This window comes from Perissodus microlepis, chromosome 2 (genome assembly GCF_051167445.1).
Source record: "Perissodus microlepis isolate ML-2025 ecotype Zambia chromosome 2, ASM5116744v1, whole genome shotgun sequence".
NCBI lineage: Eukaryota > Metazoa > Chordata > Actinopteri > Cichliformes > Cichlidae > Perissodus > Perissodus microlepis.
In genome coordinates this window covers 4276041-4302348 of record NC_140462.1, presented here as the reverse complement: position 1 = coordinate 4302348, position 26308 = coordinate 4276041, and the positions used below count along the sequence as shown (strand labels likewise).

The 26308-nt window shown below is 42.9% G+C and overlaps 2 protein-coding genes across 2 annotated transcripts; both read left to right on the top strand.

Annotated features, from left to right (window-relative positions):
• The first annotated feature begins 43 nt into the window (after window positions 1-43).
• On the top strand, window positions 44-5109 carry hdx (highly divergent homeobox). The gene is made up of 10 exons (XM_084941179.1): window positions 44-154; window positions 280-426; window positions 694-1851; window positions 1930-1986; window positions 2094-2240; window positions 2889-3087; window positions 3177-3256; window positions 4173-4265; window positions 4430-4552; window positions 4635-5109. Exons 1-10 carry the CDS (start codon window positions 89-91, stop codon window positions 4887-4889), a joined length of 2325 nt encoding a protein of 774 aa, XP_084797305.1. The 5' UTR covers window positions 44-88; the 3' UTR covers window positions 4890-5109.
• Window positions 5110-6147: 1038 nt separating this feature from the next.
• rps6kal (ribosomal protein S6 kinase a, like) lies at window positions 6148-24839 on the top strand. The gene is made up of 22 exons (XM_084941191.1): window positions 6148-6429; window positions 9285-9344; window positions 9448-9564; window positions 9651-9732; window positions 9843-9923; window positions 12360-12439; window positions 13184-13290; window positions 14453-14490; window positions 15220-15362; window positions 15482-15552; window positions 15668-15756; window positions 15925-15989; window positions 16426-16528; window positions 16697-16821; window positions 17662-17784; window positions 18524-18613; window positions 18698-18856; window positions 18936-19097; window positions 19182-19258; window positions 19370-19487; window positions 19743-19883; window positions 23535-24839. Exons 1-22 carry the CDS (start codon window positions 6403-6405, stop codon window positions 23658-23660), a joined length of 2184 nt encoding a protein of 727 aa, XP_084797317.1. The 5' UTR covers window positions 6148-6402; the 3' UTR covers window positions 23661-24839.
• The last annotated feature ends 1469 nt before the right edge of the window (window positions 24840-26308 follow it).

Sequence of the window (26308 nt, the reverse complement as noted above, 5' to 3'; positions counted from 1 at the left end):
CCCAGCGGCACGTCGGGTACACTGAGACAAAATGGGTACAAGCAAAATAGTGCAAATGTAGAAATACGGAGGTTTCGCTTTGATCTGCATGGCTGCCCCGTTCCCCTCCAGCAGTAGAATGGATGCGTGGCCACAAAGGCGTGGCCTGCAGACGGTGAGTACATCAAGAGTTTCTGTCGGCTTTAGCCAAAGAAAGAAAAGAAAATTCCATAATTAAATAATTAAAATTTCAGCGAGCTGGGACTTAGTAGTAGTAATTATCTTTCCTTTTCCCCTAAGATGAACCTGCGGTCAGTATTTACGGCTGAGCAGCAGAGGATCCTGGAACGTTACTATGAGAATGGGATGACCAATCAAAGCAAGTCTTGCTTCCAGCTAATACTGCAGTGTGCTCAGGAGGCCAAATTGGACTTCAGTGTTGTCCGGGTAGGCCCATAAAATGTGCTTGTGCGTGTGAACGAGCAGTAGGGAACCCTTTGCTATGATTTATGCTCTGTTTCGTTTTTATTAAGGAATGTTCATGTAATGGCGCAGCAGGTAATCAAGGCAGTGAGTCAGATCTATACCATGCAAGTTCTTCATCTAGTGTAGAGTCATGAGTTATTGCCCTCACTTAGCAGAATTAGTTCCCCTAATATTTTGCAGAATGCTTTTTTAAGTGATGTTACTGAGCTGATTGCTCTTTCCCTGCAGACATGGGTTGGCAACAAAAGGCGTAAGCTCGCCTCCAAGGTTCCCCAGAATGGAGGGGTGTCTCATTCCTTATCTAGTCATGGACTAGCTGGGGGAATGCTCTCCAATCACACATTGGCCGGAGGTGCTTTGTCCAATCACAGCCTAGCAGTAGGAGCGCTGCTTCCTGCTGACATGACTGCAGCGCGGAGCATCCAGAACCGCGTGCACCTTCTCCCTCCATCCTCGTCCTTCCCTTCTGTCTCATCGACCCCTTCCCCGCCCTCATCTTCCTCACCCCTAAGCAGTGGAAGCAACAACAACAATGATGTAATACTAACAGGGATCTACTCTCTGAACTCTGGCCCTCAGTCCCGACCGAGAGCTGCGCCCCCACCGCCTCAGTCAGACTCTGACCTCTCTGCGCACACATCCTCATCTCTGATGAACCAGGTGCTGCAGATCAGGAACAGTTCCTCCTCCTCCTCACCCGTCCACTCCAAGTTAGTGTCACTTTCTCAGAATCTCCCATCCCTCACTTCTGCCTCAGGGCCTTTAGTCTACACTGCAGTCAGAAAAGGCGCTTTATCCCTCGGGGAGGGGGGGGTAAGCGCAGGAGCAGGGGTAGTACCTCACAGCTGGACTAGACAATACGGTACAGCGCAAATTCGCCCTTGGTCCTCTTCCTCACAATCCCAGACTCAGCTTCAGCCCAGACCTCACTCCAACCCACAACCTCAGCCGCCTGCTCCGCAGAAAACTCGGGTCTCCTTGCCAGTTCACAACGCCGGCCCCTCCTCTGATCAGATACCTCGTATTCAGCAGGTTTTCACCTTGTCAGAAAAGGGCGACAGGGACCGCCTCAGACCCGGACCAACATCAGCTCGTAAAAGCCAGGAAACCCACAGGCCAGCACCTCTGGACACCAGTCATAACTTCTCCATTGCCATGGAAACTGGAGATGAAGAAGATGAGTGGCAAAGGGAAGAGGAGTTGGCAAATATGGCCGCTCAAACACACATCCACAGGGAGCAGACGTCAGCCAGCCCAATCGGGGCCGAAGTGTCTGTCGTGCGAGGAAACCACACACCTCCGATGACGAGCTCCAGACCCGCATTGCTTCAGGGCAGCTACTCCCTCACAGCACAGACCTCACTTACAGGGGAATCCAGCTCACAAGTAGGAGCGGTTTTATTGCTGGTACATTCGTCCCTTTAAGTGAGTTGACAGATTTAACCTGCGTGTCTTTGTGTGCAGACTGCAGTTGGTGTGTCTGCTGCCCCCTGGGTTATTAGCAACTCCAGAAAGAGAACAGTAAGCGCTCTAAAGCACCACATTTATGCATGCATGTAGCATGCTGGAAATAAGTAATACAATTATAGATGCAAGACATGTAGTCAGACAGGTGTTTGTGTTTTCAGCTGCAGGATCGGACCCAGTTCAGTGATGGGGATCTTATCCAGCTAAAGCGCTACTGGGACCGAGGCATGACCAGCCTGGGCTCAGTGTGCAGGGAGAAGATCAGCGCTGCAGCAAACCAACTCAATGTAGACACTGAAATAGTCAAGGTAGCCAACTCAACAGGAAAGAAATAGCTTAATGTATTCTAGGTTTGGAAGAATCAAAAAAGAGACATGGCATTGCATACGCTACAAAACAAATGGTAAAGCTTTGGGTCTTCAGTTGTTCACTTATTTATGACATTTAGTGGAAACAGGACTATTTAACTTGTCTAAGCTCTTGAGGGCTGTTAGAAAGGAGAAAAGAACAACTTTTCTGGGTCAGGTTTTCTAACTTACTTGCACAATGTTGTGTAAAAGTCATGCTGTTATATATCAGGGCCACAGCAGGAATGCTGGTAGACTAAATATAGTCTCTAAGTCCTGACACACACACATGACCCTGTGCTATCTCACTTACAAGGATATTTATTGCAAAGAATAAAACTTTTGCCTTCAGAGACGGTTACAGTAAATTAGGACTATCTTCAGATCACTGCAAAATAATTTCCTTGCTGCGACTGGTGCAGTTCACCATCTGACCTTGCCTTCTGACTTTGGTGATTGGATGAATCATTGTTAGAGAATCTTGTTACAGATCAAAGAGGCAGTCCATTTGTTTAATAAGTGCACTCATAGAAAATCCGGGTATGGAAATACACCGGACACCTGCTGATACTTATCCCGGTCTCCCATTTGTTCTCACATGATTTACAGACATGGATCAGTAACAGACGGAGGAAGTACCGTCTGATGGGTATTGAAATCCCTCCACCCAAAGGTGGGCCTGCTGTATTCACAACCTCATCGCCAGGAAACCAATCGCCGGTGTCCCTCAGCCCTAACGAGGAGCGTCTCAGAACCCCTGAAATCGGAGATGACATGAACGATGGCGGCTCTGTGTGCTTGTCTGAGGGTGAGGCCGCTGATGCCGTCCGCACATTAACACATCCTGTGTACAAACCGTGCATCTCGGCATTTACGCAGTATCTATCTCAAACCTAGATGGCACCATCGATTCACAACACAGGGATGGAGAGGATGGAAACGATCTGTCCAATGCTGCTCCAATGGCCAATAATGTGGTACTTTATGAGTTCTTCTTTATATTAGAGCCTCATTAGCTTTTGTGATTTGTAGAATTCATATTAACACGTAATGATATGAGTTTAGCAATTAGGCTGAGACTTGTCTGCTAAAACTGAAGCTAGTTTGGTTGACAGCAACTATAATTCACTGCAGTATTAAAGGGGATGCTTGGAGTGCAGTCTGTTTACCAGAAAGACTAAACCGCTAACTCCTTATAATGTCTTTCAATACAAGCTTTAAAAATGTTGGAGATTTTAACATGCAAGTCTGTGGATGTCAACTCACTTTTAGAAACAGCCTCAGGTCTCCATTAAAGGAACTGCACATAGCAGTGGCTACATTTTTCTGAGTCTTCAAGGTTGCCACCCGGTGACTCGCAAACTTACATCACAATGTGCAATGTGCTTAGTCAGCCTTTTTTCAAAGTGGACTTTTCAACATTATAGTAGAGCTAATATTATGTTCATACATTAAGCTTTAGAGGATTTTAATTAGTACCCAGGAGAAATGTAGCAGTGTATAAAATCAAAAGCAACCTAGTGACAAATACAATGCTTACAAATACATTTCTTGACCAATCGCAGGCACATTTTTTATCTTAGCTTGTTGTGATTAAAGGGTCACCATGTAGCCAATAATTGTATTTATTTTTCTCTGCCTCAGCTCATTTTTCTAAATAATAGTTCTAGAGCACTGATTAAGATGACTGTTGGGTTATTAGGTTTTAAATTAATTAGTTTTAAATAATTGTAAAAGCCTTTTCATTCTCATTCTCTGGATTATTTATTGACGAGGATGATGGTGATGTATTGTTTACTTAATTGAGGAGACGCGTCATGTAATGTGTATAAGGGTATAATTATTGCTCGTTTCCAGAGTTGAAAGTGATTTGATGTCTGTGTTTTTTAACAGAAGATCGAAGTGATCGATGAGGACGAGGAAGCCGATGAGGATGAATTAGTGGCTTCGGACCTTGAGCAAATGCAGAACCTGCTGGAATTCAAGGTGAAAACACCCACACAGACTGTGACACATTCACAAAGCATTGCTCACGGTGCTGTAAAAGCGGCAAGGATAAAATGCATGATGGTAAATGTGCTGTAACCTGAATTAGCATGATTTTTAATTCTGAATGGATTCTTTGCCTTGTTTGGATCCTTCTGTTTCAGCATGAGGAAGTCCAGTTCTTGGAGAATGAGCTAGAGAACCAAAAACAAAAGTACCAGGATCTTGCAAGCTTCACAAAAAGCCTGCTCAGTGCTGTGAGGAACAATGACCTGGAGAGGCAGCAGGTATGTTCACAGTCTTGTTTATATGTTAAATGAGAAAAGCTTATTATCAGTGTCTAAGCTGAGTTGTGCCGTGCATGTTTAGGAACTCATGGCCAGTCTACCTCAGCCTTCAGACCAGGAATGGGACATGACCGTGGACAGAGGAGCCCAGTCTCCTGCTGAGTCAGCAGATGAATCCTCCAACCACAATAACCCCCAGGCAGCCGGCGCGAGCTGCAGAGACCCTCAGCTGGCCCAGGCAAACGAAGTCCCGCTGGTCACCATGATCAAAGATGATACTGATGTTACCGAGCCCTCTGCATCAGAGGAGCAAATGCAGGAAGCAGAACCAGAGTGACACAGACACACACACACACACTTATAGAGATGTTTCCTCACTCCAAAAAGAGGCTTATTTCAAACTAGAGAGACTGTAGTGTCTAACAATTACAAAAACACTCTTGGAAAAGTCACACTCCACGCCCAGTGCCTGTGGATTGACGCTTCACTTATGACTGTTGGGCTTTTTTACTGCATATCATTCGCCTTGAGAGAACAATAAATGACCTCTAACTTAACTTTGTCTCGTGTTTTGTTTTTCTCATGTATTACTGAGTGTGAGTAGGAAATTATTTAGGCATTTGGCTTACTACTGGTTTCTAGGGTATTTAAAAGTAGAATGGGAGCTTCAGCTTTCAGGCCCATTTTCTGTGGACGTAACTCCCATTTGGAATCGGGACACAGACATCCTCTCTAATTTCATGATTAGGCTTAAAACTTTATTTTTTTGATTAATAGTTATGGTTGAATCAGGTGACCTCAAACTCTTCCTTAGTTACACTGCTGTAATAGTTGCAGGCTGCTCAGAGTTGGGTTGAGCCTGGTTCTGCCAGATATTTCTTCCTGTTAAAATGGAGATTTTCCTTACCACTGTCGCCAAGTGCTTCCTCATAGGTTTGATTGTTAAAATACAGTTAGTCTTATTGCAAATACTGGTATTTCTTAACAGATTAGCACGTAAGTTTTGACCTACTGTATCTTGACTTGTACAAGGAAGTATTAAAAAATATGTACACGAATATATATTTAAATAATTAAGCTGTATTGTTTAGACTGAAGAAATGCGTGTGCCAAATCAAATAGATAAATCCAGGCAGTCCTTCACTACACAAACACGGAACATTTGTGGGTGGGAGCAAGCTGCAGAGAAAGCGGAGAGCGTTAAGCCTCTTATATGCACTTAAACCAGGGATGGAAAGGCTTATGAAACAGTGGTTTTAAAACGTTCAGCTCGCACTGTTAAGATCACTAACTTACAAATCATTTTGCGCTTTAATTTCATCTTGCGTCAACAGCAAGAAAAAAGCAAAAAATAACTCCCTGCCTGCCACAGTCACGGTGACTAACTATTTCGGTCGCTAGCAAATAGTCCATCAACCGGATGTGTGCATGTCACACACAGCATCAGGTCCCCGCGCCACCACGTCCACTCTCCCTCCTCTCTATCTCGAGACCTGCTGCTTTGGTTTGGACGGGGGAAATCCTTAACTGAATTGCGTCATAAATACGTCAATAAAGTCCCATTCACTGACGATCAGGTACCACGGTAGCCGCCATATTCGCATCTATGGCAGGGTAGCGGTGCTTTCGGCGAGCGTGTGATTCAGTCATCAACATCGACTGTTCCCTGCGCCGACCCTCCAAACCTTTCCTCGGAGCGGCCCGCGGTTCCACAGCCTGCATCGGAGCATCGAGGCAGAAAAAAGCCGGACTTCCACAGAGGGTGGTTGGGGGGGGAAAGACATGCAACGTGGAGCGGGGGTCTAGGTGGACTACGATGCCTTAGACTTGGAGAGGAATCCTGGTACAAGATGGAGGTAAACAGCGTTAGTAGTGAGGTGAGTTGACAAATGCGTGTTTTGCATGTTAATCTCGCCGCGTTGCTTCTGGTTTCGTGGTGTCCCGTTAAGTTATCTCGCCCCGCTCGTCTCGGCAGAGCTTAAATTCGCATCACGACCTGCAGCGCACCGTGATGCATGCTAACGCACTAGCTAATGCTAACAGCTGGTTAGATGTTTGTTTTTATTGCTCTGCCCTGATTTTTTTCTTATTAGTTTAACACTTACCCGTCCCGTCGTTCACCACGGCTCATCATTCCGCACCGACACTGGTGTTTTTACCCAATGACAGGTGCCCGTCGCGCATCTTTTTCTTGTTATTTACACTTCTCAGGAGGAGTTTACCTCCTAGCTAGCTTAGCGCTTGTAGCATTAGCAGCAGCTAGCTTGATAGCTGACAGCTTGCAGGCTTGAAAACTTGGGAGCCAAGTTGTTATCCAACCTCTACTGCTTAAGTAATAAAAGGTTGCTAAAGTACTTTAGTCTGTGTGTGTAGTAGTTAGGCAGCGCATGAATCCAGCCACTGCAGTTTTTTGTTTTTGTTTTTTTGTTTAAAGTTTATCATTAGCTGCGCTAAATCGGTCAGTCGTGTTTACTGCTGAAGGTTGGCTTGTCAGCAGTACTTGTGAATTAGTGATGCTGTTAATAACTTTGAACAAAAATTGTCTATGCGCAGCTTTATAAGTTATAATTTGACCAAAAAAGTGCACAACGCGTTTAACAATGGACTAACAGCGGCAATAAAGTGACGCTGTGACTGAAAATTGCGCAATATGGAGCTGTACTGTTTATCACCGTTAGTACAAACCAGTGATACCTTTTTGCAAATACATCCAGAAACAGTCTTGTGATAGCTGTGGGAAGGATTCAGTTTGCTTTTGCACGGGCTCGGTAATAAGGTTTTCCAATTGCAGCAAAGCCAACTTGACATCCTAAACCTCATTTCTGGGATTCTTTGCAGTCCTTTCACATTTACACACTGAAAAAGTCCGTCTGGCAGACTTCTGTGACTTTCGTAAAGTCAACAGAAGGTTACTGAAACATCCCGGCGTTGTTTGAACTGACCCTTCCATTTTTATTGAGGTTTCTCTTGGAAACTTCTAAAGCTTTTTGTTATAATACCTTTTATAATAACTTAATCAGCTTCATGACCCAAATATTATAATGCTTTTGATAATAATAATAATGGATTGCATTTTTATATAGCGCTTTTTTTGGGACCCCTCAAAGCGCTTTACAATACCACTATTCATTCACTCTCACATTCACACACTGGTGGAGGCAGCTACAGTTGTAGCCACAGCTGCCCTGGGGCAGACTGACACAGGCGAGGCTGCCATATCGTGCCATCGGTCCCTCTGGCCATCACCAGTAGGCGGTAGCTGAAGTGTCTTGCCCAAGGACACAACAACCGAGACTGTCCGAGCCGGGGCTCGAACCGGCAACCTTCCGATTACAAGACGAGCACCCAACTCTTGAGCCACGATCGCCACTTTTAAAAAGTTTTACTGCAGACAAACACTTGAATTTGCTGTTTACTGTAAGCTGCAGCTTTGAAGACTGTGAGATTACAGAAGTAAATATCAGCTGAGCTACCTAAACCAGAGCAGTGGTGATGCTGGCTGTTTAATCAACACTGTATCAGTTCTCACATAAAACACTTCTTTTTTCCCAGGCCAAACCCTTGTATGCCGGTATAAGTGAATGCAAAATGATATTATGTAGGATTGTCAGACATCAGATGGCTGCAAAAGGCTGGCCTGGTTGCGCTGAGTGTAGGCTGCACTCCCATTACAAGCTGTGATGAGCCACAGCAAAGGTGGGAGTGAAAAAAATCTATGTGTGAATTATGACACAAGCTCTGCCCTGGCTTCGGCCAAGCTTGGATGTTACCCTTCACAGATGCACCGAGGCGTTTGCTTTCAGCTTTATTCTGCGTTGTTTCGGCCTTTGCGGTGTCTATCTTGTCAGATTTTTTTTTTCTTTTAAATATGTTTTTCTTGCCAGTGTTGCTCTGCTGCAGCAGCAGTAGCAAGATATTGGAAAGTGGTTTTGCTGGCCTCCGTTGTGTGGATGTACACGAGTGTATGTTGGTGGCTCCACCCACTGAGTGGGTTTGCGTAGTGCTATGACTCATACCCCTCTTCAGAGGCTTGATGGAATTCAACACACACAAACACAGTGGACTGAATACATAATGCAGGCTGCGCTTCAGCCCATAACTGAAATATTCAGACCTGGATAATGTTGTTGTGGTCAGTCATTTGATTCGCAGATGCCGAGATATCTGACATTCCTCCTCTGACAATATCATTACAGCGGGCTGTTACAGTAAACAAAGAGGGTGGGGGGGTGGGTGGGGAGGTGGGGGGGGCTTCTTAAACGTGGTCTGCGGTCATTTAAAGTATGCATTTACCAGCATCATCAGCTAGAAGCTCTAAAAGAAACAGGCCCTATTATGTCTTGAATGCTGACTGTAGCTCCAGCAAATATCTGACTCTTGGAGCTTGTCAGACATGTTGTTTTTTGCTCTCACTGGGGATTAAGCTAGAATGCTAATAATGGGGGGGCTTTATAGGGACAGGATAAGGGCTGGACAGCTGGACGGGATTAAAGTATGGACTCCATACTGTTTGACAACACGCAGAGAACTACAGTTGGAAAAGGGACAGTGTCGTATTATTGCATGTGTGACTCATCGAATTCATCTGTTGAATCTTCCATCATACATGTGGGCGTGCAGCTGCTGCTGCAGTCATAGTCCTGCTCAGCTAAAAACAAGGATGAATAAGCTTTGTGAAAGTGCTTACTGGTGTTGACGACAACTCTGATCAGATTTGTTGCTTTGGCTGCAGGTCAATGGGCATCAGATCATGGATGAGCCCATGGAGGAGGGAGAGTCTTTCTCACACTGTGTAAGTAAGGCTGCGCTTTTAAGTCTTCATGTCTGTGTGCATAAAGGGGTGACCTAACCCCACCGCCTCGTGTTTCTGTCTCATTCTGCTAATGTTTGTGTAGGATGATGGGACATATAAGGAGATTCCTATCACCCACCATGTAAAAGAGGGCTGCGAGAAAGCCGATCCGTCTCAGTTCGAACTGCTAAAAGTCCTCGGCCAGGGCTCTTTCGGCAAGGTGAGGGAACTCTGGAGACAAGTCGAGTGGTTTGTTTGTGCCGGCGCTTGTATCTGTCTAAAATTCTCTCATTCTCCTTCTGTCAGGTGTTTCTTGTCAGGAAGATCGTGGGTCCAGATGCTGGTCAGTTATATGCAATGAAAGTTCTAAAAAAGGCATCTTTGAAAGGTAATGCCACTGCTGTTTTTGGCCATCTCAGCATAAAACAGCACCAGTATTGTCTGTCCACAGTGCTGGATTTCTTTCTGAATGCCTCCATCTGTCTCCTTTGTCTCCAGTCAGGGACAGAGTTCGCACTAAGATGGAAAGAGACATTTTAGTGGAAGTCAATCATCCCTTCATAGTGAAATTGCACTACGGTAAGACAAACACTGTTTATTTATTTATTTATTTTTAATACACATAGCATGGCTATTACACAGTTTTGAACATTTAGATGCACTCATCATGGACTAAAACGTCATGGAAACATCAGGATTTCATTTATTTCTTTTTCTGGGACGGAAACTTTTACATCAAGTAAAAATAAAAATTAAAAAATAAGTGAAATATACTGCACGCATTTTAAATCATTTTTTTAAAAAACACAATGGGGTCCAGAATTTTACATAAACAAGCTTTTGGCGTAATTCTGGTAATCATTCATTTGTTTTGGCAGAATTGGTAGAGTTCAATAAAGTTTGTTGTCCTGGCATGGAACTGGCTTTAAAGCCGAGTCAACAGATTTCAGTAGTGTTGAGGCTTTAGAGAAGCTTAATATTAGGCAATTTATCTGTTCCCCGACCAGCTTTCCTCTCTTAAGGGCGTCACTGTCCTGTTGGAAATCTAGTTGTTTTTAAGTTTGAAGAGTCTAGCTAATAGCTTGAGGTTGCGCTGAAGTTCTGCAGCCTGTCAGTGTGTGGTGATGTGAAACATGATTGGTGGTAGACTGACACTGATGTTCCAGTAGGGGTGGGGGGAAATGATCAGTGTGTCATAGTATCAGAGTGTTTTATGTGGTGATAATGTATCAATAGAGAAACACCAAATATGTGTATTTTATGAAGTGTATAAAATGTTCTGGCTCATCTCATGCACCACCATCCACCACAGCAGTAAAAATGGGAAAAGAACCTCTTTGCAAAAAGTCAGTGGCAGTCTGATGATTTTCTTTCATATTCTCTGACCAACTGCAACTTATTGTGACTAAATGGTTGCCTCGAGCTTGAGGCTGTCGCACATTCACGACCACTTTTGATCGCAAGGTGATTGTGCAAGGTTGGTCGATCAGCGGCAACCCTGCAGAAACGTGGTATTCCTAAAGAACAGGAAGTTTGCTGAGTGCAGTGGTAATAGTTAAATATGCATTTCGTCCAAATGTGAATTTCTGTCTATGTAGCAAGCAACAGATTTTCAATGATTGATCACAGTTAAAAAGATTGCTTGCAATAGCCAACTTGACCCCATTCAATTGCAGACTGATGGCAGGCTAACTCCCATCTTATGACAACATTTATGGCAGGTTTTAGTGACAGTGCTGGTGTGTTTGGCTCATTTTACAGCAAGAAAAACTTGAAGTGAGATAACTTTGTCTTATTGGATTAAACAGGCACTGTTAAAGTTAATCTTTGATGACATAATTTGCAGTTGGAAAAGGTGATAAATTACAATATATGTTGTAATACTCTGCACATTGCAAAATGTTAGAAATGGCAGTAATATTGTATTCATGGGGTGTCTGCTCATTCCCACTTCTGCCTTCTAGCCGCTTCTACTTCAATGCAGACCTGTGCTTTGGTGATTTCTGGATAATTTCTTCAACTTCCTGTCAGCTGAGCCGAATGTTGTTGTCATTTTTTAACGTGTAAACGTCGGACAATTTCAGAAAAAACGGTCAGGATATTTTCTACAGTTGTCCTTTCTCCTTAGCACAAAGAATGAAAGGTTCTACTTCAGGTGCTTTTAAAACAACTGGAACTACTCAGTGTTGTTTATACGAGGGTGCTGCCTTGATGGAGCACGCTGAAAGCGGTAAACATGACGCCCACTCAGTAGGTGAACGCACCTGACAGATAGATGCGCTGCTCACACATCTGCATAATTCGACATCGCAGACTTTATAGTAGGGAGCTATCAGGTTAAAGAGCGGCTAATGTTCAGTCTGACTGCATTTGCATTCCCCCGTGCACGTCTGTTGGGTGATGTCTGGAGGAGTTCAGGGCTGTAGTGTACGCATCAAAGCTTTTTGAGTCCTTTTCAGACTCTGACAAAGTGGCTGCACTTCATTTAAACTGATAATCTTAGACTATAAAAGTCTTTAGAAATGGCTTCAAGAGATGTCCCTGACTTGTGAAAAATCTGTCATCATCTTTCTCAGACGTGCTCTGAGCTCCTTGGACTTGCTGGTGAGTCTAGTCATTCACCAGCATTTGGAACTTGCAGCAGCGCTGAATTAATACACGGATGTAAAGTTTTGACCCTCTACATGGAATCAGAACCATGTGTTCATTTCAGGTTTTTTTTGCTTTCTGCTCCAGAAAGAAACAGTTTGCAGAACTGATTGAAATCAGATGTTGCTGTAACGTCTCATGTGCGTGTAACTGTATGATCATACAGAATGTATTCAGGGTGGGTTTAACGTGGCGTAAGCTGTTTATCTGCATCGTGTTTCAGTCAGAAATGCCTTTAACCTCATTTAACAAAATATTTTTGAATGCTTTAGTTATTTAACAGGATTTGACATTTCATCTCGACATCTCTGTTAAATCACAATACTGTTGGCTTGTGGATAAATTGTCAGTTTCCTGTCTCCGCAGCCTTTCAGACAGAAGGGAAACTGTATTTAATACTGGACTTTCTCAGGGGAGGGGATGTATTCACTCGCTTATCCAAAGAGGTAAGCTGGCATTCTGTTGTCTTACATGTTGTTATGCCTTCAAGCTTATTTTTGTATTTATTCTGTTTATTTTGTACTTTGGTTAAAAAAATAAAAAATTCTGAGATGTTCTTAAAAATAAAAATCCTATTAGTGCCCATGTTTGTGAAACTCAGAGCTACAGATGCCAAAATGTTAATTTATAAACCCTAAGGAAATGTAAATATGACGGCAACTAATGGAGCAGGTGCAATTTTATTATGCGAGAGTATTTTATTTATTTTAAAAGCGCATAAATGTGCCAAGTCATTTGTCTCTGATATCTTCTGTTTGTTTTTTATTCAAATTCCGACTTGAATTCCTCATGAAAAGGCAAGTGCTTTTTCTTGGAATCTTTATTCCCCCTTTTTCATCATCAGATGCTTGTCAGTCAGATTTCCAGCTCAGCTCTTCTCAGATGCTTTCAGGGCACTCAGACAATGTGTGATTGTTCTCTGGATAGACCTATTGTTGAAAGCATGTCTCAGAACCAAAGCGATAGCTGCCAGCGGCGTCAGATCAACAGCTTGCCGAATCCTGAAACGTATTTGAAATGTTGATGTTGTTGTGACAATAACGATAATACTCTTTTTCTCTGTTTTGGTAACTGAAGCTTAATATTCAAGTTTGTTTTTTTTTGTTTTGTTTTGTTTTTTTTTTGTTTCCTTTGCTGCTGCTGAATTTCTCTTCAGAGTTCAAAGAGTAAATTTGTCCAGTTCTTATCAGGTTATGTTTACAGAGGAAGATGTGAAATTCTACCTTGCAGAGCTGGCCCTGGCCCTCGACCATCTGCACAACCTGGGCATAGTTTACAGAGATCTCAAGCCAGAGAAGTAAGAATCACAGACCTCATCTTCCCCTTTCAGCCTGTCGTAGCATAGCCCCGCACAATGGCACAGAACGGAGTACAGAAGGGAACTGCAAAAGCCGATTGCTTTTGGTTTCATTACAAACATTTTCAAGTACAAAACCACTTTGATCTTTCACCTATATTGCTGCAAACTATATTGTGTGTGTGTGTGTGTATTGCTAGTTGTTAGCAGCTAATACAATTAGCATATAGTCTGAATTAAAACAATAGCTGTAAAAACAATAGATTACACAATAGATAGACCTATTGATTACACAGCCACGTAAAATAAAATGTGACTAATAAATATATATGTATGCATCAATTCAAATAGTTAAAGATTTATTTATTTAAATCTGACTTTAAAAAAAAAAAAAAAAAAAAGAAGAAGATAAACATCTCTGCTCAGTTTGAGTCTGCGTTAGTTTCCCTGCTGTGTGCGGCCCTCACACACACGGAGTGGAGCAGAGTAAAGCTGACAACATGCCAGGTCACTAAATGCAAGGCAGCGTTTGACGCTTGTTGGGAGGCTAACATAACAGTTGGAATGGAGAAAGAAGCTGTCTGAGGCTCTGTTATCGTCGGCTCACTCAGCCAAAACGAGTCGCCAAAAAAAAGTCAGAAACTGCTGAACTACTGCGAAACAAACAACTTATCGGTGAGAGAGGGTGAGATACCTCCAGTCAGCACCTTTCTTTGCTGTCATGCACTTTAATTATGGTTTTTCTTTTTTTATCAGTATTGGATCACGGTTCATTACAAATACAAAATTGCTCCATCTCTAATATGATTTCATTTCTGTAAATGAAAATTTAACATAAATACATACCATACATCTAGGAAAATTTCTCCATATCACAAGGCGATGCGTCGAAAATGATTTGATAAAACATTCATTTTTCAAGAAAATCAGTTGAAGGGTTATTTTTGTTTTCTAACTTACCTGCTGTATGAAAAGTAATTTTGGTTTAGTTTTTCTGGCTTTTGCTCCGTTTTTCATAAAATGTCTGCAGCGTACGGATTGAACTGACGTTTTATACAAACCTCTCAGAACTCACTCGCTTTAGTCGTGCTTTATGCAGAAATCACAAAACATGAGATGCTTTGATGCTCACCTCTGTGTGAAATCTCTTCTTGTCTTTCAGCATCTTACTTGATGAAGCTGGACACATAAAGTTAACAGGTATGAGCTACCTTCGGACTTTTTTTGACTATGAAGAATCAGGAAAGAGTCTAATGTAGTTAACCTGTTAAATATGACCATGCTTAAAGTGATAGATGTGCCACTACTGTTGAGTATTGAGTCCTACTAGTTTTGTTGTTTGTATCTTACTCGTGTGCTCCTCACACACGACGGAGTTTCACTGCCAGAGACGCCCGATGTTGCTGTCAGAAATCAAACTAACAGTCGGAAATGTCTCATTTGATGATGATGGATCAGTGTAGCCGCGTTTCAGTTTAAAAGCACGCAGCATGAAACGATAGCGGGACGACTTCTGCTTATTATGAGTTTCATAATAATGATATTGATTAGATGCATCAACAAAACATTAAAAATGTTAAGATCAGTTTTTAATGCAAAGGTAAAATTATGCCTTAAACAAAAGCAAATCTGTGATCACTGAAATGGGTTAACTGTTTCTATTCCTGTTTGTTGTGGTTGCTGTTGCTGTTTTCTAACTGTTTGATTTATATTTGTGTTGCTATACTGCATCTTAAAAGCCTAACCAGGAAAAGATCTGCAAGTTAGCTTGGTTAGAAGTCGTACGTGTATTGCATTGGTTACGTTTTTATTTAAATGCAGCAATGTTAATATGCATGGTCTGTGTTTTGTATAAATAAGTAAAATCCAAATGCAAACATTTGAAGTAAATCTGTAACTTCTTACCTAAAACTTTACTATGTTACACAGACTTTGGTTTGAGTAAAGAGTCGGTAGATGCTGATAAGAAGGCATATTCCTTCTGTGGTACGGTGGAGTATATGGCCCCTGAGGTGGTCAACAGGAGAGGACACACGCAGAGTGCAGACTGGTGGTCTCTGGGAGTACTTATGGTACGCAACCTCACACAAACTTGATTTAAATAGGAAGAAAAGACATGGGACATATGTATTCATAGGAATTTTATACATTAAAGTAAAAGGAAAAAAGCTGACCTATGGTGTGTTTGCAGTTTGAAATGCTCACAGGGACGTTACCATTCCAAGGGAAAGACCGCAATGAGACTATGAACATGATTCTCAAGTGAGTCATTATGCATGACATCATTAAGGCATGTCAGACAAGTTTTGATATGTAGATGATAACAGTGACCCCCCCCCCATGTTCATCTATCACTCTGTTGTCTCTCTCCCTGCAGAGCTAAGTTGGGAATGCCCCAGTTCCTTAGTTTGGAAGCCCAGAGTTTGCTGAGAATGCTGTTTAAACGTAACCCTGCTAACAGGCTAGGTAAGGAAACGTGATCGTCAAGTCACGCTGTTCACTAAGCCTAAGGTTGGTTAACATTTTGGCATCTGCTTCTACCTCGAAATTGGCCAAGAGGTTAATAATGTGCGGATGAGTCGATGAAAAGCAATAACGTTGGGTTAACTGAACCAGAGCCATCTGTGTCTTTAGGGGCCGGGCCCGACGGCGTGGAAGAGATCAAACGCCATGCATTCTTTTCCACCATCGACTGGAATGTGAGTGCACACACCAACACGCACTTCTCACACTCTTTTTCTTTTTTCCTCCTCTCTCCCACACACCCACACGCATAAACACACACACAACTCCCCAGCTTCTGATGAGGATTCACACCTAACAAATGCTTGGCGTGGTGACTACTGGCCATCAGTCTTGGCCACGGGATCTGTGTTTGTGTGTGTGCGCGTATGTGTGTGTGTGCATGAGTCTGGGCAGAGGTCCAATTCTCACTGTGTGTGCACTAATAGCCCTGCATGAGCGTTTAAGAGCCGGCAGGATGCTATTGGCCGGACCAAGCGGTGGTGGGATTTCAGGGGGTTAATCTGGGAGGGGTCTTGGCCTCTCCTGCACATATGTTCACACGCTCCAGGCGGCCTGTGATAGTTTGATTCCTCACACGTTTATGTGTCTCCTGCTTTTTTGTACCTGCAGAAACTGTACAGGAGAGAGCTCCAGCCCCCGTTCAAGCCCGCAGCAGGTAAACCAGATGACACGTTCTGCTTTGACCCAGAGTTCACCGCTAAAACGCCGAAAGGTACACCTACACACACGCACACACACAAGCACGCACGCACGTTCTGCTCACATGTTTTTAAGCTTACAAGCAACAGCTAGTCCTGCAGCCATGGAAACAGCAACTGCAAAATGTTAGTGGGTGTTTATGTTAGTCTGTTTATATTCTGAATTATCTTGGTTTATTTAGACTCCCCAGGTATCCCGCCCAGTGCTAATGCACACCAGCTCTTCAAAGGCTTCAGTTTTGTTGCGCCGACCCCCATGGATGAGAACAAGAGCTCCCCGCTGCTCAGCATCCTCCCCATAGTTCAGGTGAAGATGCGTTATCGTAACCTTGTATTCGCTCACTCTTTACACGAGGTACTTAATGGTACTTGAATTATTGTCTTGCATGCACAAAGCTCACACAGCCTTTTTTTTTTTTTTTTTTTTTTTTTTTTTCTTCTCTTTTCATGAAGCAGCGTTCATGAGAAACTATTGTAATCGCTAGAAATTCAGCAGTTTCTCCTCCTGTTTTGGAGCCATGCATAAATTTCATGATGCAGTTGCAGCTCTGTGCAGAACACAGTAAGACAGATCGGTCACTGAAACATTGTAACTAATACCTGAGTGCTGCTGACACGGTTTCTTTCTGTTCTTGCTGATTGTAATTGCAGTGGAATAGTTTGGATTGGTGGCAGAGGTCTAGGATCCAAATTAAATGATCTTGTAATGACTGTTCTGCTGCTGACCGACACAAACAAACACATTACAAAGTCGATGGCGGGTTTGCTGCGGAGCACCTGTGTAAATGTGCAGCAATAGTTTTGCTCTGGACAGTTTGGTGCAGATGTCCACCTGAACTTTAGGTTGACCTGCTAAACATTTGGTGGTTAAAGGTCAAACTATTAGATAAAATGATGAAGTACTCAATCTTTTTATTTTTTTTCTCCAAAGGTCAACTTCACTGACATTATGTTCTTTGTTGTGGGACTCAAATTACCAGGATGCTCTAACATTTGATACACGTTGTTGACTTGCATAGACAAGCTGAAGTGTTACTTGCATCCTTCAGCGTCGCTCGTGAAGGACACGAGGTGATGCTGTGCTGGAACTTTTTTTTGTAATGTCACAGGACGCTGTATAAATGTTAATGGTTTCTGCCCTTTCCAGCTGCACGGAGGCTCAGCCAAGTTCTCTGACATGTACGAGCTGCAGGAGGACATCGGGGTCGGCTCCTACTCTATTTGTAAACGCTGTGTACACCGAGTCTCTGCCATGGACTATGCTGTGAAGGTAACCGGCTGTTTCCTTGTGACCTATGAACATGTTAAAGAATCTATACCAGAGGACAGAAGTGTTTTGTTTTTTTAGATGGCTTGTTTTCTCATAACTGCATCTCGATCATGTTGGGAAATTTCATTACGTTTACGTAAATTACATTTACATTACAGCACAAATGTGCACTCGGAGTCAGACGTGAGCTGTTTAGAATTTAGGTTCTTTCAAAATCACTGCATCTTCACTGCCAGTCCTCAAGAACTGACACTGATTATAGCAAAATTTCATAAAAATGTCTAAAAGTAGAAGTTCTTTAAAAACATACGTGAATGTCAGACGCTTGAATTGATGGCACAAATCTGTGGAGCCTGCTTTATTCCTCCAAAGCCTTTCCTGTGTGCGTTCTCATGCCTGGACAGGCATGGATGTAAACTGCAGCTTCTTTAGTTTGCAGTGTCGTGCAGCTGCAGGTTAATAGATCGCTAAGTGGCACGACTGGTTTGTTTTATTACACATGCTTTGCACCTCTCGGTAGGGCCAATGAAAGTACAGTTGATGTGTGTAGAATAAGAGTTTGTGGACTTCAGCGTCTTTAACTATCGATACATTTAAAACTGAGCGACTCAAATGGAATTTGGTTATTCATAGAGCACCAGCAGATGGCAGCACAGCTTCAGAGTTTGCTTTTAGTGTCTCAAGTCTCTGATAGAAGTTAGTTGTTTGATCACCAATACTGTGTTTTTGTTTCACTCAGATTATAGACAAAAGTAAGAGGGACCCCTCTGAAGAGATCGAAATCCTGATGCGATATGGACAGCACCCCAACATCATCACTCTGAAAGACGTCAGTGACATTTATGTGTGAGCTTTCCGACACAGTCGGTTTTTGGCGGGTATATTCTGACGGGTCGTGTTGTCTCTGTGTCAGGTGTATGACGAGGGCAGGTATGTATACCTGGTGACGGAGCTGATGAAGGGAGGGGAGCTGCTGGATCGAATCCTCAGGCAGAAGTTTTTCTCAGAGAGAGAAGCAAGTGCTGTTCTTTACACCATTACAAAGACTGTTGACTACCTCCACTGCCAAGGGGTGAGGAAACGCTTACACGCGCGTGCACAGCACGAGTTAATTTGGACACGTTTTCTGAATATCTTCTCCTTCTCCTCAGGTAGTACACCGAGACCTGAAGCCCAGCAACATCCTGTACATGGACGACTCGGGGAATCCCGACTCCATCAGGATCTGTGATTTTGGATTCGCTAAGCAGCTCCGGGGAGGCAACGGCCTCCTTCTAACCCCCTGTTACACCGCCAACTTTGTGGCACCAGAGGTGAGCAGGAAGCAAAGCAAAAAAAGAGAATCCATGATTTGCTTTGTTTATGAGTCTGATGGCTTGTGTTCTTTGTTTCCGTAGGTACTAATGCGACAAGGTTATGATGCAGCCTGTGATATATGGAGCCTTGGAGTCTTGCTGTATACCATGTTAGCAGGGTAAGACTGCACACAGGAGAACTCTCAGGAGTCGTTTGGATGATTAATAGCAAACTGCATGTGATGCGATTATGCATTTCATAATCTGCGCTTTGTTTTCATCGCTGTCAGGTACACACCGTTCGCTAATGGGCCAAACGACACACCGGAAGAGATTCTTCTCCGGATAGGATCTGGGAAGTTCTCTTTGACGGGTGGCAACTGGGATACTGTGTCAGACAGCTCGAAGGTACACACTGACACATTGTTCTAAATCCTTTTGTCCGGGCTTCCTTTTAAGCAGCTGTGATGTTTCCTTTTGTAAACCTAGCGCTGTAAAGTTTAATGAAGACGACCCGCTTTTCCCATGTACCTAAAAGTTTGATACAAATTATGCCGTTGACTTAAAATTGGCAAGAATTAAACCTTTATACCCGTATGAATTCATAGTGGCTTTTTAAAATGTGCCCTTTAATCTTTAGAAATCTGTATTTGTGTATTCCAGGACTTGCTGTCCCATATGCTCCATGTGGACCCTCACCAGCGATACACAGCAGAGCAGGTTCTAAAGCATTCCTGGATCACGTGCAGAGATACGCTACCGCACTTCCAGCTCACACGCCATGATGCACCACACCTTGTCAAGGTGAGTATATCCAAACGTATCCCGCTAACAAAGACCTCAATTTACAGGAACGATTATTATTATCTACTACAGTTAAATGATTAGTAACACCTCAACATGTGTGCTGGACTTAAGACCTGTAAGAGTTTTCTCATTTACGTCAGAAGATTTGTGCCCTGTGTGCACAGATGGACAGTGATAACGTTGTATTTAGAAGGAAGTTGTTGGTTTTTTTTGTTTGTTTTTTATTTATGGAGTGATGTGCGGTGGAAACGAGCAGATTTGTGAGCAGATGAGGAGGCTGAGGAAGAGTAAACTGTTTAGTGGAGGCTATTTGTGGAGCCATTGCTGGTACTTGTGTACGGAGGCGCGTGTGGGCGCAAAGTTGGAGCTAAAAGTGTTCGGATCGTGATGTCGGTGGCTTCAGTGAAACAGATTTCCTCCAAAACTTCAGGATTTTGAGGACTTTTTTTGTCCACTGCTGCCAAATGAAAGGGCCAGTTTGGGGACGTAATTCTTCAGCAGATGCTTTAAAACAAACCACAGACTGAGCAGATCCTGTATACTGCAGAAGGTTGTTTCAAAGTTTAGGCGTCACAAATTGAAAAGCACAGTAATGCCTGTATTTAAGACTGGAGCCAGAAATGGGTCTAAGGCAAATGAGTGGAGAGGTCAATCATTTCTGCCCTCACTCTGCTGGAATACGGACGCCCTAATGTGGCTGGACACACGGGGGCCAGGTCAGGTTGTCTGGGTATCATCTGTGCTAAGCACTCGACCCAGCTGAGCTGACCTCTCTTAATCTCAGAGAGCAGCAGCTGTATAAAAGGCCAGAGTCATGCACAGGATTTTGCTTCTGACTTTTTACACTTCCTGATCCGGTGATAATGTCGCCATTAAAGGAAGGACCAGATTAACAGCAGGTTTCAGTCCTAAAAATCCAAGAATTCTTTGTTAATGCTTATGTCTCCAGACTGCTCAGTTAACATTAGGTAGCCTGGACTGCACCGTAACCTCTGCTGGTCATGTCAGAATTCTGCCTAATGTCTACTTTCAATAATTAACTGTATCCACACAGAAAAGCTCATTAAACTGTAAACCGCAGAAACATTAGATGCCTAATCAAGGACTGTGTGGCAGAGTAGCTGCTTGTCATGTTTTTATTTTTCTTACTCGGGGGAGGGAAAACAATTCGATGTGGATCGCAGAGGATTACTAAAAGAGGAGGAAGTTACCCAAAGACATTTTCAAATCACCTTTCAGCCTTGGTTGTCAGTATATTGGCCCCCACCTGTCACTCAAATGTATCATATCCATTATAACAGCGGTCCCCAACCTTTTTTGCGCCACAGACCGGTTTAATGTCAGACAATATTTTCACGGACCGGCCTTTAAGGTGTCGCGGATAAATACAGCAAAATAAAATGATACGACCGAGACAAAAACTGTGGTCTTTTGTAAATATAATAATAAACACCAATTCACTGTGTAATTGTGTAACTTTATTAGCAGCGTCCTCCTGAAATGCGCCAACAACACTGACAGTAACATCCTCCTCTCTGCCCCTTAGTGCTCTGGTCACTATGGTAACGTGTAAATATTTCTTTCAAAATAAGACTCACAACTACAACACGGGGAAAGACCCAGGGAAACCGAGTTAACGATAAAAACCTTGAAAACCAGAAATTTCACACCCGAGCCTCAACTCTCGCGGCCCGGTACCAAATGACTCACGGAGCGGTGAGCCATTAAACAAAAAAAAGTTTAGATATTTTTATTTTTACTGTAAAGTTAGTCAAAGGAGCTTGTAAAGTTAGATTTTCAAACTTTTTGGGAGTCTTAAACAGCCATTTGAGGAACTGCAGTTGGTTGGACAAAACATGTGACCATCTCATTTACCAAATCTGGGAAAATGTGATCGACACAGACGGGAAAATATGACAATATACAGTGGCTTGCAAAAGTATTCAGCCCCTTTGAACTTTCCCACATTGTGTCACATTACAGCCACAAACATGAATCAATGTTATTGGAATTCCGCGTGAAAGACCAACACAAAGTGGTGCACACGTGAGAAGTGGAACGAAAATCATACATGATTCCAAACATTTTTTATAAATAAATAACTGAAAAGTGGGGTGTGCGTAATTATTCACCCCCCTGAGTCAATACTTTGTAGAACCACCTTTTGCTGCAATTACAGCTGCCAGTCTTTTAGGGTCTGTCTCTACCAGCTTTGCACATCTAGACACTGAAATCTTTGCCCATTCTTCTTTGCAAAACAGCTCCAGCTCAGTCAGATTAGATGGACAGCGTTTGTGAACAGCAGTTTTCAGATCTTGCCACAGATTCTCGATTGGATTTAGACACCAGACAGGTCAGGTATAAAGTTATTGAGAAATTTAAAGCAGGCTTAGGCTACAAAAAGATTTCCCAAGCCTTGAACATCCCACGGAGCACTGTTCAAGCCATCATTCAGAAATGGAAGGAGTATGGCACAACTGTAAACCTACCAAGACAAGGCCGTCCACCTAAAGTCACAGGCCGAACAAGGAGAGCGCTGATCAGAAATGCAGACAAGAGTGTGAAGAGTGGCAAGAAGAAAGCCATTGTTAACAGAAAACCATAAGAAGTCCCGTTTGCAGTTTGCCACAAGCCATGTGGGGGACACAGCAAACATGTGGAAGAAGGTGCTCTGGTCAGATGAGACCAAAATGGAACTTTTTGGCCAAAATGCAAAACGCTATGTGTGGCGGAAAACTAACGCTGCACATCACTCTGAACACACCATCCCCACTGTCAAATATGGTGGTGGCAGCATCATGCTCTGGGGGTGCTTCTCTTCAGCAGGGACAGGGAAGCTGGTCAGAGTTGATGGGAAGATGGATGGAGCCAAATACAGGGCAATCTTGGAAGAAAACCTCTTGGAGTCTGCAAAAGACTTGAGACTGGGGCGGAGGTTCACCTTCCAGCAGGACAACGACCCTAAACATAAAGCCAGGGCAACAATGGGATGGTTTAAAACAAAACACATCCATGTGTTAGAACGGCCCAGTCAAAGTCCAGATCTAAATCCAATCGAGAATCTGTGGCAAGATCTGAAAACTGCTGTTCACAAACGCTGCCCATCTAATCTGACTGAGCTGGAGCTGTTTCGCAAAGAAGAATGGGCAAAGATTTCAGTGTCTAGATGTGCAAAGCTGGTAGAGACAGACCCTAAAAGTCTGGCAGCTGTAATTGCAGCAAAAGGTGGTTCTACAAAGTATTGACTCAGGGGGCTGAATAATTACACACACCCCACTTTGCAGTTATTTCTAAAAATGTTTGGAATCATGTATGATTTTCGTTCCACTTCTCACGTGTGCACCACTTTGTGTTGGTCTTTCACGTGGAATTCCAATAAAATTGATTCATGTTTGTGGCTGTAATGTGACAAAATGTGGGAAAGTTCAAAGGGGCTGAATACTTTTGCAAGCCACTGTATATGCAAAACATTCATTGGTTACTAAAACACTGTAACTTTAACAATATTTCGTCAGCTTCTGTTACATTATTGAAACTACTTTTATCTTTTTCCCAGCCAGTAAGAAACAATTTAATTATGTAGTTATACAGTAGCAGTGGTGGTGAGGCCAGCTGAAACATTAAAGCCACGTGTCTTTGTTTCATCAGGGAGCGATGGCTGCCACCTATTCAGCTCTGAGCCAGAAGACGAGTCAGCCGGTGTTGGAGCCTGTGGCGGCATCCAGTTTAGCCCAGAGACGCAGCATGAAGAAACTCACCTCAACGGACATGTAGACCCATGTTTCTCACCCACCAGTTTTGATCTCACTCTGTCAGACTCATACGCAAAACAAGAAAAAGCAAAAAGTACGCGCACACCCACAGCCCCAAGTCTTGGCCAGTCAGAACTACTGTCTCCCAGGTTTTCTTTCTTTTTAAAAAAATCTATTTATTTGAAACACCGGAACATCTGCAATCACTCACTCACTCACACTCTCACTCACTCTCTCACACACACACACACACACGACGAGGTTGCGTTGCAGAAGTCAGCCGAAGACGAACAGAGGAACCTCGTATCTGTTACTGCTGGGGAGACAGACTTGTATTTATTTCCACAGCTTCTCATATGCACTTACCCTCCTCGCCTTTCATTCTTTCTTCCTTTTTATGTGAGGAAGAAACGCACCAGCTGATGTTTTCCTTCACTGTGATTGGCTGATTAAAAAGCTGCTTTGGTTAAACTGTGCTCCCCCCCCCACACACTGCTCTTCATCTTCGCTCCGCCATCCTCCTCTCCCCTCATTTGCTTTTACTCTCTAACTTTATTGTTTTTGTTTTTCAACGTGAAGTAATGATTTATGTGTGAGAGTGCTGGCAAGTTGGTATTGACTGAGGTACTTTGCAAGACTGTTTCCTTTCTGAGACTAAAAAAAAAAATTATAAATGTATTTAAAAAAAAAAAAAATCAGATACTGCTTGAAGCGGGTTTAAAGGTTCTTCAGAAACAAAATCACTTCCCAGCACTTTTGGTAACATAAACGCATGTGTGGACAGATCCTGTATTGCTTTTCCCTTGAAACTCAGTCGGATTTGTGTTACTTGTGTATCAAAAGACGTAAACATGCTGCAGACGGACAAAAGATACTGTCTCGATACTGAAGGTGAAACTATGTGGTAACAAGAAATCGTTTGCAAAAATGATATAACTATATAGAACATAATGAAGATGAAGAGCATGTGGGGGGAGCTGTCGGGATTTCTCTGGGGGGGATGGGACGCACCCTGTCGAACCAGAGAGGCTGAATTTAAAAGAATAAATAAATGAATAACAAAAAAACATTTCCATGGAAATCTCTTCAAAAGACATTGTGGAAATTGTATGATACTGTATTTATTTCATTTGATTTTTAAGATTCTATTTTTCTTTCAAGTTCTGTATATATTGACATTAAAGATCATTATTGACATGCATCCACTGTGGTCTGCGCTGCTTTGTTACATTGCGCTGAGGCAGATTTAACACATGTCAGTTTTAGTGATCCTTGGTTAGAATACCTGAAGAGCAGAAACAACGGGTACTGTTGAACCCACTTTTGTACTACCTAATAATTCTTTGTAGCACAGATTCAACAAAGTGCTGGAAACACTCCTGAGATTTTGTTCAATGTTGATATGATGCAATCACACAGTTAGCTGCACATCCATGATGTGAGTCTCCTGTTCCGCCACATCCCAAAGGTGCTCTACTATATTGAACTGGTGACTGTGGAGGACATTTGAGTACACTGATCTCATGTTTGAGATGATCTAAACTATATGACATGGTGTAGCAATCTGCAGGAAAAACAGTCCTCAGATGATGAGTACACTCTGGTCATTAAATGACAGTCAGCAGCAATAGATAGCTGTGGGGTTTAAATTCTCACCTACCATACAAATGTTGCAGCGGAAATCGACTCATCAGACCAGATGATGTTGTTTTCAATCTTCTATTGTCTAGTTTTGGTGAACCCTAGTAAATTGTTGGCTGTTTTCTATTCTTAGCTGACAGAAATGGCACCCATCATGGTCTTCTGCTACTTTAGCCTAGCTGCTTCTAGGTTAGACGTTCAGAGATGCTCTTCTGCAAATCTTGGTTGTATCAACTGATTGTTTGAATTGCTGTTACCTTCCTATCAGTTCAACCCAGTCTGTTTTATCTTCTATCACCTGGTTGTGTGGGAAAACCTCAGCAGATGAGCAGTTTCTGAAACACTCAGGCCAGCCTGAGTCTGCACCAGCAATCATGCCACAATCAAAGTCACTCAATCACCTTCCCCACTGATGTTCAATTTGAACTTCAGCACGTGGTCTTGACCTCGCATGTATTGAGTCGCTGCCATGTGACTGGCTGTGTAGATATTGATGTTAATAAGCAGTTGAACCATTGTGATACTCACCCTGAGTGTAATTCTAGTGAAAAACAAACAGAAAAAGAGTTGAGGAAGGAAAAAGCATCCCTGTTTTGGAGGTTGTCTCATTGTTGCCCCTCTACTACACCTGTTGTTAATTTTATTGACACCAAAGTAATTGAAACTGATTAACAACACCCTCTGCTACACTGCCAGTCAAAAAAGTTTGGACACACCTTCTCATTTGATGTTTTTTCTTTATTTTCATGACTACTTACATTGTAGATTCTCACTGAAGGCATCAAAACTATGAATGAGCACATGTGGAATTATGCTGTAAACAAAAAAGTCTGAAATAACTACAAACATGTTTTAGATTCTTTAAAATAGCCACCCTTTGCTTTGATTACTGCTTTGCACACTCTTCATCGCCTGCAATGGTTTCCAACACTCTTGAAGGCGTTCCCAGAGATGCTGAGCACTTATTGTCTCTTTTGTCGGTCCATTTCATCCCAAACCATCTCGACTGGGTTTAGGTCAGGTGACCGT

Coding starts and splice junctions, on each gene's coding strand:
- hdx (XM_084941179.1), top strand. CDS start 89: ATGGCTGCCCCGTTCCCCTCCAGCAGTAGAATGGATGCGTGGCCACAA. Junction 427..693: donor TGGACTTCAGTGTTGTCCGG/GTAGGCCCATAA, acceptor CTTTCCCTGCAG/ACATGGGTTGGCAACAAAAG. Junction 1,852..1,929: donor CAGGGGAATCCAGCTCACAA/GTAGGAGCGGTT, acceptor CTTTGTGTGCAG/ACTGCAGTTGGTGTGTCTGC.
- rps6kal (XM_084941191.1), top strand. CDS start 6,403: ATGGAGGTAAACAGCGTTAGTAGTGAG. Junction 15,990..16,425: donor TTTCCACCATCGACTGGAAT/GTGAGTGCACAC, acceptor TTGTACCTGCAG/AAACTGTACAGGAGAGAGCT. Junction 18,614..18,697: donor ACATCATCACTCTGAAAGAC/GTCAGTGACATT, acceptor TCTCTGTGTCAG/GTGTATGACGAGGGCAGGTA.